Genomic DNA, 11,454 nt, shown 5'->3' with positions numbered 1-11,454 from the left:
TAATAATCAAAATATCTGCTGGACAGTGTCTGAATGAGTGGTTTGTATTCTAGGCCCATTAGATTACGGAGTGAGAGATTTGGAGACCTGGCCGGGGCCTCAGCTCCTTCCACCCTACTCTCCCCACCTCCCTGGTTCAACTTTAGAGTCTCCCTGGCACTAATCGCAGCTTTCTTGTCACCATAGCGACGGGGCGGTGGGGAGGAGGAGAAAGCAAAGTCTCCCTTTGGAACTACATCTCCCATCATGCACCCGGGTCCCAGGGTGCCAGGCTCAGCCTGAGACCTGAGACCTGGGCTGACCCCCGGGAGCCAGGAAAGGTCGGGCATGAGGAGCAGGGCACAGAATGACCTCACCTGTCCACTGCAGAGGTCGTGGCCCCTTAACACCTAGCAAGGCCCTTGGGGCCCCAGTGCGCCGTGGCACCGCCACATCGGGCCTAATATGGCCGCTCGCGCTGGGACCGGTCGGGTGCGCAGAGAGCGGGACCAAGTCCCGGGGTAGGGACTATTCCCGGCATTCCTCGCGGGCGTGGCGTGGGCTCCCTTCCCCCATCTTCAGGTCCCGCGAGAGGGAGTCCGGGCTTTGAGGTGAGACCCCAAGGTTCCGCCGGCCCGTGCTGTGGCTGGGGAGGGCTAGGTTGGGCGGGATCATCCCGCACAGTGAGCCACCGGCCTCCGGGATAGCAAGCTGTAGAGGGGAGCGTTAAAAGGAAATCCGCCACGCGGCCTGCTTTCGAGGGACCCCTTTGGATTGACGACATAAGCGGTAGAAGGGATATAACGAGACCTGTCACTGTTGCAGGGCCGTAAAACATCAGAGACGGGGCCATCCACACAGGCAGGGAGAAAGGGCTATAGCACCTACAGAGCTGTGCACAGTGTGGGTGCCTCATAAGTTTTTGAGGGCGGGTGTTTGTGTGGAGGGTTTGCTGAACTGTCCCGTTGCAAAGCTGAGCACCTTTAGGATCTCAGCAGATGTTTGTTGATTGACTTATTGCAGGTAGTATGGCACAGGGCCTGATTGAAGTGGAGCGAAAGTTCATTCCTGGGCCTGGCACAGAAGAACGGTTGCTGGAGTTGGGGGGCACCCTGGAGCATCAGGTCACCTTCCGAGACAGCTACTTTGACACCCCTGAGCTGAGCCTCATGCGAGCTGACCACTGGCTGCGGCAGCGAGAGAGTAGTGGATGGGAGTTTAAATGTCCTGGAGCAGCAGGTGTCTCGGGACTCCATACTGAATACGTGGAACTCACAGCTGAGCCCGCAATTGTGGCCAAGCTCTGTGAGGTGTTGGGCGCTGAGGTCCTGGGAGCTGGAGGTGTGGCTGCTGTGCTGAGCCCGCTGGGACTGCAGGAAATAGCTAGTTTTGTGACTAAGCGTAGTGCCTGGAAACTGGTGCTATCCAGAGCAGATAAAGAGGAACTGCTGCTCAGGGTGGACTTGGATACAGCTGACTTTGGCTACGCTGTGGGTGAGGTCGAGGTCATGGTGCACCAGGAGGCTGAAGTCCCAGCTGCTGTAGAGAAGATCAACAAGCTCAGTAGCATGCTTGGTGAGGGAGACAGGGGTCCTTCTGCGCTTTCCCTTTTCCTCTTCTGTGTGTACCCATGGGCCAGTTAGCGGGGAGGGTCTTGAGGTTATTTCTCTAATGGGAATTGTTCTAGTAATTTTTTGGAGGACCCAGTTTGCTTAAAGCTCTATCAAATCCTGTTTCTGTTTATAATACCTCTCTAACTTGGATTTAATCCTTCTGTCTATAATCTATCCCAGTCATTGTTTCATTTAGTTCTCATACTTCTAGCCACTCCAAGTGTCCTTCAGTGTCATGTGCCAGTTCTCTGCTTTAGTCCGATTTATCTTTCCTTTTCCTGACTCCTATCTCATTTTTACACCTAGATCTTCATTTATCTGTTAGCTTTGAGGAAAAGGCAAGAATGTTGTATTTATGGAACAGACAGCGGGACAAGCACTAGCAGTTTTTTCTGTTCCCAGGCTTACTTCCCTTGTAGACAGTTCATTCTCATAAATATGGCATTGTGCATCCCATGGGACTTTACATCCCTGGAATGCTGTTGTCACCTCCTCAGCAAACAAGAGTTCCCTGCTATATGCCCAGCATGCTGCTAGGCTAACAGTAAGACACTGGCTTATCGTGCCTCCATACTACATAGAGACTAGAATTCTATGTGAATCCCACCCCATGGCTATAGCTGCTTCTGCTTTCTACATCCCTGCATGTGCTTCATTACCAAGCTTTGGCCTGCCTAGATGGGCTTTAATCTTGATTGGAAAACAGGAGCAATAACTGAAATGAGTCAATATTCAGGCACCCTCCGTCTTCATGGCACCTGAGTGCCTCTTCACCATTTCTCCTTGCTAGAGAGCCTCATATTTGGCTTTCTAGCCCTACTTCTGTCTAGAGTGGTCCTTTTAGGCCCTACTTCCATAGGCCAGACAGAGTGGGCTGGTGGGTTACACAAGCTGGTTAGATGGTGTTTAGAATCCCAGTGCTGCCTTGGAAACAACTTTGGGGTCTGGCTTTGTGGGCGGGTGGGAAGGGGGGGCGGGGAGAGTAGAATTAAAGCATTCACAGATCTGTCTGGTTCCCTCCTCATTCTCCTTTTGCCTACAGGTGTTCTGGCACAGGAAGTGGCACCTGCCAAGCTGATTGTGTACCTACAGCGCTTCCGGCCTCAGGACTATCAGCGCCTGCTAGAAGTGCACAGCTCCAGAGAGAACCCACAGGGGACTAAAGATGCTGATAGTAGCCTGGACTAGGGTGTCACATCTTCCATGACAGGGAAGAGAGTTCTGGGACTAATGGGGTTCATTCCTTTGCTCATTATGCCTTTTCCCCTTGCTTTCCTCCCCAGAGTGAGTCCTCTCTCACCAGCTCTGCCTGTTCCTTCATCCTACCCTCAGTTATCCTTCGTTGAGTCCTCCCAGACTGCCTCCTCTCCCTCATCAGTCAGATGCAATCTGTGGGCCGCCCCTCTCCCCTGGCCGCTAAGCAGCCTCCATTGATTTCCGCTCGTGTTTATAGGATTTCCACTTAGCCGTGATCAGTAGTTAAGCACAGGAAAATCCCTTGCCACCCCCCTTCCCTTGGTCGATGCCATTGATTCTGCCAGCGGCTCCTAAACTGCCTTACAGCTGAGTTAGAGATGAGGGGAGGCAGCAGGGATTTCCCTGCCTGGAGGTGTGGGGAATAGCGCAGGTAGGTAGGAAATAGGTGGGATTTTCTGTTGGAAATCTAGAAATTCTAGTTTGATTTTGCCACTGTGCCCTACTCTAGACCAGAGGGTGGAGTGCCTCCTGTGGATGTTTGGGGGCATTTTTGCTCCTCAGCCTGGAGAAGGGTAGGAAGAAAACCCTCTTTTGTTGAAACAGGTTCCTAAGGCTCAGGGAAGATACATACTTGCTTTTTAGACTTTTCCCTTGCTGTTATTCATGTGGTCTACCTCAAATATACACAAATATGGCGTCCCCCTTAGGCTTTATTGGACTTTCCTTATTTGAAGGGGAGGGGAACAGGCCCCCACGGTTTTTGCAGTGGCAAGCACAGGATCAGAGTGCCACCTGCTGGTAGTCTTCAAATGTAGGTTCCAAGTAGCCAGGGCCCCAGGGGTTTGGGACACAGGAGGATTTCAGGCTGAGTGGAGTCTTGAGTTACTGCCATGTCTCCGCAGGCAAGTTGTTCACCTCAAAGATCTCCTGCACCGACTGGCCGAAGTGGTTGTAAGTAAGGCGCAGCTTTAGCCTCAAGGGGGCCTAGGAATATGAGAGTAGATACCAAGGTTAACACCAGTGACTTCTCCCTTTTTTGAGTCTTATCCACAGGGGGTTTCTGGAGCTCACCTTGGTAGGATTGAGAATTCTGAGAAGCTGGGTCATTGGAAGGCCACCTTGAGCTGGAACTGTGTTTCCACTGGGGGCCTGTAGCTGCAGTTGGAAACTCTGAACAGGGAGGTTGGGCAAAGCACAGTATATAAGGCAGCTAGTTGGGTTCAGGCAACCTCTGCACATCCAAAAGTTTCAAACCCTCTTTCCATAACTCTCCAAGTGCTTTTCTCTGCAAACCACTCCCTTCTCATCTCATTCTCCCACCCACTTCCTCTACTTAGAAGTGCCCAGGCGACTTCTGAACCCTGGTCTTCCACAAACCTTGGGCACAGCAGCCTGGCAGATGAAATGGGTGACATCACCCTTTGAGGCGTTGGTAGCAGTGACAGTGATGAAGAGCAAAGCAGGAGTTCCAGGGGGTCGAACAAAAGACAGAATAAGCTGTAGTCCTTCACGCTCAAACACTTTGAGATTTGGGATGGGAGCTAGAGGAGGGAGAGAGAAGCAGCTCACAGTATGGGCTGAAGATAACGAGTTCATTCAATAAACATTAAGTGAGCACCCACCAGGTGCAGAGCATTGCTTGAGGTATTAGTGACAAAGTGGACAAGAAGATGAGGTCCCTGTTGGAGCTCATAGTCTAGTTTGGGGAAAGAATAAGAAAAGCAAGATAATGACAGACTGTAATTGGTGCTAGAGGGAAATAAACTAGGCCAGAATAACTGGGAGGAACTAATTAAAATAGGAGTGGTAGGGGAAGCATCTAACATTTTACCTGAGGTCTAAAGAGTGAGAATAAGCTAGTCACTTGATGTGCTAGGGAAAAAATATTGTATGTAAAAAGAACATGAATTGCTAAGGGCTTGAGGTGAGAGGGTCTGAGGAACTGAGAGAGAACCACAGGAGTGAGTAGTAGGAAAGTATATGAGATGGGCTGGGGAGAAAGCAGGGTCTGCAGGCCAGGGTAAGATGTTTGGAACAAAGTGAAGAAGACAAGAGTGTCCAGGAGGGGAATTTGTCATCGAATGAACATTTTTCTCTACTAAGATGGTGATTTGATGGGGAGCACACAGCAAAGAGGGCACCTGAACCTCAGTCCTTGGGTAAGAAGAGGGAACACATTTCCATCTCCCCCAACCCTCAACTTCTCTAAGACATCTTCCCTTTGCTGAGGCTTACCCGGGACTGTGGGAGCACAGGGGGAGTCAAGAAGTTGTATTAAAGTGTCTTCTGTGGCGGTATCCAGAGAGGGAATCTTCTGGGCATCCCCAGAAGTGCCATCCAGGAGATCTAACAGATCCAAGAGCTTTGAGGCCTGAGGGAAAGGGCAGAAGGGCCAGGGCTGGGTATGGAAGCCTGACCAAGTCCTCGTCTCCCTGGGGCTTCTGGCCTCCTCACCTGGGGCTCTGTGGCGACAGGGGCTGCTTCTAAAAGCTGGGCTGCTTCTTTGCTTTCTTTTGCTTCCTCATCAACCTGAGGGCCACCTCGCTCCATAAGAGGCATCTTTTCTAGGATGGCAGCCCTGAGAATGGAATGCAGGTGTGTCCCTCTGGGTGAACCCTAGGCTTTTTACAAGAGGCAGCTAGCTGGGTTTAGGCAAGGAGGAGTTAGGAACACAGCCCTGGGCACATAGTGGGTTGAAGTGCCCCTCTGATTTCCTAAGATGGCACACTTGCTGGTTTTCAGATAAGCAAGCAGGGCTGGAAACCAGTTTAGCTTCAGTGAACTGTGAGTGGGGAGGCTCTGACTTGGATGGGCAGGACACAAGTGAGGTTGAGACCCTTATACCCATAAAGGGACACTGGGGAGAGGATATTTGGGGAAAAGGAGGAGTTTGGGTCCTATAGTGTGGTAGACTGCTAATCGCACCTCATGTGGTCATACTTCCGGAACAGTGTGTTGTACTCCACAGCCCGCTGCTGCAGCTCCATGTCCAGGCAGCTCCCGTAGATGGATACCACCTGGCGGATGCGGCTGGGCCACGGGGTGGTGCATGAGTGGGAATGGCAGTCCGCACTCCCTTCAGCTCCAGGATGTAGCAGGGAAGGGAGAGGCCCCACAGAACAGGGAGATACCCATGATACTTGGCTCAAAAGGAAGAACCCAACAATTGGGGGAGGGCGGGGATTGGGGTATGTGCCTGGAGAGAAACTCAGAAACTGATGGGCACAATGAAGGGACATCTCTCTGGGGGCACTAAGAAGAGGGTCTCTGAGAAAGGTTGGGAATGCTTCTTACTTGTTGTCCCCCCGAAGCCGGGTGCTGAGCTTCATGAGGGCTGTGAGGGCATATCCTCTGGTGGCTGGCAGGGACATGTGGGACTGAAGCACCCTTTCCAACAATGCCAACACTGCCTCTTCCTCTACCTTTGGAAACAAAGAAAACAGGTAGGAATCCTGGGGCCAGCTTTGCCTCCCTGGACCAGTTAGTTCCTACTCAGGGCACTCTCAGTGCAGGTCTCACCTGAAGGGGCTCGGTCTCCTCACAGTTCCCCTCCAGCAGAAGGTCCCCATATTCTCCAATGCACCAGGCTGCCACTTGCACCAGCGGTTGCTGTGTGGGATAAGAAACATGCTGGGCCAGAGTCTGGGGCTCCTCACTTCCAGACCCTGTGACATCCCTTTAGGCAGTGCAGAGATGGTGGGTTTGGAGGAGTGCCAAGAGGGAGGGGCCTTGGAACAGGGAGCAGTTAAGAATTTGTTCCCAGGCTGTCCTGGCTCCTGTGCTTGCACTGCCCTCTGGTGGCCAAGCATCAGAACTTGTGGCCTAACCGCAAGGGGGGGTGGAGGGCGGGGGGGGGGGGCGGTGTGGATGGAGAAGTGAGAGGGTGAGAGGATCCTTCCCTTAAGAAGGGGTGGATGGTTTCTGCCCACACTACTTAATATGGAAAGGGGGCTAAAGGTGCTGGGTGGCATCTATTAATTCACTCAACATTCAGGTAGTAGTAAAACCTAATACATGCAGAAAGCTGTTATTGATCTCATTAGATCTGCAAGACAGCTCTGGGAGGTGGACAGGGTAGAAAGTTGTGTGTACTGAGCATAAAGTTAAATTGGTCATTTGTGGTTGCACAGCCAGTAAGTATCAGAGCCAGGACAGAAGTACAGGTGTTCTCAGTAAAAATAGGGCTCTGTCCTTGAGCGTCTCCTCCTCTGAGTAGTTGTGACCTCAATGGAAAAACAATCGGGAACCAGGTGTAAGGAGTAAGTGGCCCAGGAAGGGCTGGGAGGCTGGGCAGCCTTGAGCCTGGGTGGTGGGAACATTACCTGGGAGATGTCCTGTGCCAGTGCACTGTAGAGGCGGCGGACAGAGTAAGCATGTAGCTCCTGGGCTCCGCCAATCAGCTGAGTTAGGTTGGCCACTGCGTCATCCCGCACATGGGTGCCCGCCTGAAGCAGTGAACGTGGTCAAGTCAGCACAGTGAGCCCTGCCTATTCCTGCCCAGCTCTCAGACCAGCCCCTGCCTCACCGTTGTCAGTACGTGCAGGATGGTGTCTATGTGCCACCGCTTGGTTGGGGCAAACCTAGGAGACATGGCTCTTTAGTCCTGGTACTGACCCTCCCCAGATTCCACCCTCTGCCTCCTGGATACCTGTCACCTTACCTCTCTGCTGCCAGCAGGATGCCTGAGGCACAGTCAGCCCGTAGATCATGGGGGCAGGACTCCAGAAAGCCCTGAAGCTCTTGGGTCATGGCTCGCACATTGGAGCTGTTCATCAGAGCCAGGCTCAATTCCAGGGCCCGCCTGGCAGGAGAAAGACGTGTCTATATGAGGTAGCCCGGGCCATCCCCTTCCCCAGGCACCTGTCTCCTGGTCCCCTTACTCCAGCTGCTCTGAGCTGGTCCAGGTCCTAGCCACCAGGTGCTGGGCCATCTGTCTTGCTCACCGGCTAAGGGAGGCATCAGGTTCCCGCAGACATTCCACCACAGTAGACCGGTGCCGCTGCACAGCACTGTGATCAGACTGCACCAGCCGTAGCAGTGACGTCAGGGCTACATACCTAGACAGAGTGGGAGAGGTCCCATCACACCATGGCCATCATCCCCCTCTCTGCACCATTCTGCCCTGGGCACAGGGATGAGTGAATTGGGAGGCTGGAAGGAAGGCAGAGGGCCAGGAGCTCAGTGGCACAGCCCAGCCAGACAAATGGGACTTTTACCTAATATTCTTGTCATTGTTGCGCAGGAAGCGGCCAAGAATATTGACAGCTAGAACCTACAGGAGGCAGAAGTTGGGGACAGTCAGAGAAGTAGCAATCTGTTGATTCAGGAGTGGGGGCTGCCTGGCACAGGACCTGTCTGTACAGTTGGGGTGGTTGGGAGGGTGGGTGGGATTACAGTGGGAGAGGCATATGGGATGATACCCGCAGGCCAGCTGCAGAACGGATGTCCATGATGGTGAGCACAGTCTCAAAAAGGACTGCACTGCCCGCATTTCGGCTGGTGTCTGTGTTAGTGGCCACCTGAGTGGATGAGAGAGGATGCATGTGTAAGGGTCTCTGCCCTCTTCTCAGGTCTCTGGAAGGTCTCCACCATGTCATCCAATCCGCAACCACCTAACAGTTCCCTGAGCCCCCACTATGTGTCAGGAGCTACCACACTAAGACAGACGGTATTCCTGTCCTCATGGAGATCATAGTTTGAAAGGAAACATAGATGTTATTATATGGCCACCGCATGGTGAGTGGTCATGTGAGGGGTGCCGAGTGCTGGTGGGATCACCAAGCAACATACCTAACCAGCACCCCTCTCCAGTCCCATACCTGGGCCAGCAAGTCATTCATGCTCTCACTGCTCTCTTCGTGGTTCTGGCCCAGAATCCGAAGCAGACGAAGTATCTGGACCTGAGGTTAGGTTAAAAGTTGAGAGGTGCAGGGGTTCTTAGGGTAAGGAGTTATGGGGCTGAGGAGAAAAATCTGACATTAGGAGAGCATTAGGAGGGGTCTGGTGGTTCCTTAGAGCCTCCCTGCCCCTCTGCCTCCACTCCACAAGTCTCAAGGGACTTGGGGACAGTTTTTTTATTTTTTTATTATTATTGTTACCAAACTGGATTTTCTGACCTTTAGGCATCCCTTCCCTGCACTTGGCAGTCCTGTGCCTGCCAAGACACTGACTGAGACTGTTCTCTGGGAGCTGACCACTAGCCATGGGCTTACTGCCAAACTCTTTGTTCTAGGAATACAGCAGGGAAGGGTCAGCCCACCTGTAGGAAGGGGTCGCTGACTCCCGATATACTGTGTTCTGTGGAGTATCCGGTTGTCACCAGAGTCCGGAGGATCTGCACCAGCTGGGGCACTACCTAGAGGGAGGGCACAGCCTTATCTGGGTATTCTTTCTAATCTCAGCCTTCAGCCCCATTCCAACTCCACTGACCCTCTTTTCCTGGCTCAGGGCCTGCCCCTTCACCAGCCCACCTTTCGAAAGTGCTTGAGGGTTGCAGGGCTTCTTTCACAGAGCTCCGTGATCAGCGTGATGGTGCCCAGCAGGATGCCTGGGATCAGGGCAGGGGAAGTGAGTGGGGACCAGGGGCACAGGAGAGTCTACTGTGTGTGTGCATAGGTTACCCTTCTCCAATGAGTTGGGGTTCCTGTCCCATTTTCCACCTCTGGCCATAGTTGAGGCAAGGGATGGGGAGCCCAATGGCCTTACCATGGTGGCGTTCATGAAGCAGTTTGGCACAGGGTGGGAGGAAGATGTCGGAGAGCTCAGGGACCTTCCGGATTATGTGCACTGCAGTCAGAACAGCCTGCAGAGGTCAGGGGGCTCAGAGAGGGCAGAGGTCTGCTGGGATGCTCCCCCCCCCACCTCTGCCACATGGCAAATTATGAAGTTTCTGGACGGGCAAGTGCCTAGAGTCCTGCCATCTCACCTTCTTGCGCACATAAGTGCTGGGTTCCAGAAGCAGTTTCTCTACCTCAGTAGCCAAGTCCCGGCACATCTCAGCAGAGCCCATGGTGCTCAGAGTGCACAGGGCCAGGCCTTGTACAGCCTGCATCCCTTGACTCAGGTCACTGCAGTTTTGGGAGGATGGTCAGGTAAGCCTCTGAGAAATCCAGTCCTTCCAGTACCTATAGCAGGCAGCCCCCTGGAATTTTCCAGTTCCCCACTCTCCCATCTCCCTGATTCCAAGTGCTTCCCCAAACCCTCTCACTTCTTGATGCTGTTGGTAATGAGCAGGTGGGCATCCTGCCTTTCATCCAGTAGAAGCATGGCCCCCAGGTAGCCCACCCTCTTGTCTGTGAACCTGGGGGAGGCGATCAGTTTCAGGCACTCCATCTATAGGGAAGTGGGCAGACCAGAAAGGGGTAGGAGTGAAACTGAAAGCACCAAAATCCTTTCTCTATCTTCCTTTTTAACATCAGATTACTTTGTGGGGACACCATATCCTATCACCCTCCCTTCAACAATAGAGTCTTAGAAGATTCAGTTAACGGGTAGTTTCAAGGAAATTGGAGTCGAGGAGAGGAGAGGAAGGAGGTGCCCTTAATGGGGCTGGCCAGAGAATGAAGGATTAAGTCCAGCTGGTGACCAACAGGGGTTGTAATAGGAAGGAGGTCTGCGGTGTATGCTTCTAGGGCTGCAAACTTTGTAGAAAAAAATCAGAGCACAAACAGGTGAGCAGGTCCAAGACCCTGTCCCACCATCGCCTCCCTCATCAAACTCCCGAAAGGAGGTGTCCCTGCCCAGTACCTGTCCAAAGTGGGCGGGGTAGCCCAACATGTGGACATAGAGCAGTTTGGCCAGCTGGCGGTGCCTATGCAGAGGGTCCCCATCGCGGAAGGAGGCCCGGATGTGGGCGCACTCCTTTTGGATCACTTCCCGCTCCTGAGCCTGGGTCTTGGCCCCACGAATCTCTTCAATTAGATCTTGAAGCTTCAGCGAAGTCACCACCATCCTGGGGGGCAGACCCCAGGAACGGAGAAGGCTTTAAACCTCTTTGGCCCAGAGTGCTTGGCCTTTCTGTCCAGTCTTGTCCTGTGCCAAGATCCTGGGGGCCCAGGTCCCACTGCTACCTTAAAACTGAGGCCACATTCCCCTTTCTCACGTGGGTCTCCAAATTTCGACCCCTCCTTCCCGCTCGAGATCCCCACTACGCATGCGTTCCCGCCCCACCCTGCGCCCATTCCTACTGAGCATGCGCCGGAACCCCGCCTATTTGCGCCCCCCTTCGCCCCCACCCGGTTCCCCATCTCTAGCTCAGCCCCATTCCTTTTCCCGGGATTTGCGCTAGTTCTTCTGCAAGATTCCTCCCCACGTTCACATCTCAGGCGGCCCCAGCTTCCCCACAGCAGGACGCTTGCCCTAACGCCAGTCTCACCTGGCTTCTGCCTCAACTCCGTTCCTCTCCCCCTGGCGTTTCCGGGTACAGGGCCAGGCGGGGGTTGGTCTTCGGTCTGGTCTCTTTCCCTCTCCCCGCCCCATTACGGGATCCCGCCCCTCACGGGCCGCCCTGCTGAGCTGTCTTGAGTCTTCTGACCTTAGGCTTTAGGCTTTGGAGTTTGGGGAAAGGACTTTTAACTACGTCAGGGCCATGAGACTGTAACAGGCCTGGGGTTCCCCAAGAGGGTTCCTTGTACATTCTCGCCACCCAGGAAGCCTCGGAGAGCTT

The 11,454-nt window shown here is 53.4% G+C and overlaps 2 protein-coding genes across 7 annotated transcripts; one reads left to right on the top strand and one right to left on the bottom strand.

Annotated features, from left to right (window-relative positions):
• The first annotated feature begins 326 nt into the window (after nucleotides 1-326).
• On the top strand, nucleotides 327-3,495 carry THTPA (thiamine triphosphatase). Of its 3 annotated transcripts, none has more exons than XM_016120508.2 (3): nucleotides 327-590; nucleotides 1,003-1,554; nucleotides 2,635-3,495. In XM_016120508.2, exons 2-3 carry the CDS (start codon nucleotides 1,008-1,010, stop codon nucleotides 2,778-2,780), a joined length of 693 nt encoding a protein of 230 aa, XP_015975994.1. In that variant the 5' UTR covers nucleotides 327-590; nucleotides 1,003-1,007; the 3' UTR covers nucleotides 2,781-3,495. The 3 variants fall into 3 exon arrangements, with proteins under 3 accessions (XP_015975994.1, XP_036094696.1, XP_036094695.1); XM_036238803.1 differs by lacking the exon at nucleotides 327-590 and adding an exon at nucleotides 606-768; XM_036238802.1 differs by lacking the exon at nucleotides 327-590 and adding an exon at nucleotides 606-882.
• On the bottom strand, nucleotides 3,482-11,267 carry AP1G2 (adaptor related protein complex 1 subunit gamma 2). 4 transcript variants are annotated; one of them, XM_016120494.2, is made up of 22 exons: nucleotides 11,164-11,267; nucleotides 10,536-10,740; nucleotides 9,997-10,121; nucleotides 9,715-9,856; nucleotides 9,495-9,591; nucleotides 9,260-9,336; nucleotides 9,049-9,144; nucleotides 8,609-8,689; nucleotides 8,210-8,308; nucleotides 8,006-8,061; nucleotides 7,733-7,846; nucleotides 7,450-7,590; nucleotides 7,315-7,369; nucleotides 7,112-7,234; nucleotides 6,309-6,398; nucleotides 6,084-6,211; nucleotides 5,715-5,819; nucleotides 5,244-5,367; nucleotides 5,025-5,160; nucleotides 4,167-4,330; nucleotides 3,861-3,959; nucleotides 3,482-3,773 (listed from the first exon to the last, which is right to left on the bottom strand). In XM_016120494.2, the coding sequence occupies exons 1-22, from the start codon at nucleotides 11,265-11,267 to the stop codon at nucleotides 3,672-3,674; spliced, it is 2,463 nt and encodes an 820-aa protein (XP_015975980.2). In that variant the 3' UTR covers nucleotides 3,482-3,671. The 4 variants fall into 4 exon arrangements, with proteins under 4 accessions (XP_015975980.2, XP_015975981.2, XP_015975985.2 ...); XM_016120495.2 differs by lacking the exon at nucleotides 5,715-5,819; XM_016120499.2 differs by lacking the exons at nucleotides 9,260-9,336; nucleotides 9,997-10,121; nucleotides 11,164-11,267 and having other exon boundaries at nucleotides 10,536-10,931.
• Between the last annotated feature and the right edge of the window lie 187 nt (nucleotides 11,268-11,454).

This window comes from Rousettus aegyptiacus, unplaced genomic scaffold, assembly GCF_014176215.1.
Source record: "Rousettus aegyptiacus isolate mRouAeg1 unplaced genomic scaffold, mRouAeg1.p scaffold_m13_p_3, whole genome shotgun sequence".
In the NCBI taxonomy this organism is placed as follows: Eukaryota; Metazoa; Chordata; class Mammalia; order Chiroptera; family Pteropodidae; genus Rousettus; species Rousettus aegyptiacus.
Note: the sequence above shows the minus strand (reverse complement) of the source record. Positions and strands in the feature narration are given on the sequence as shown.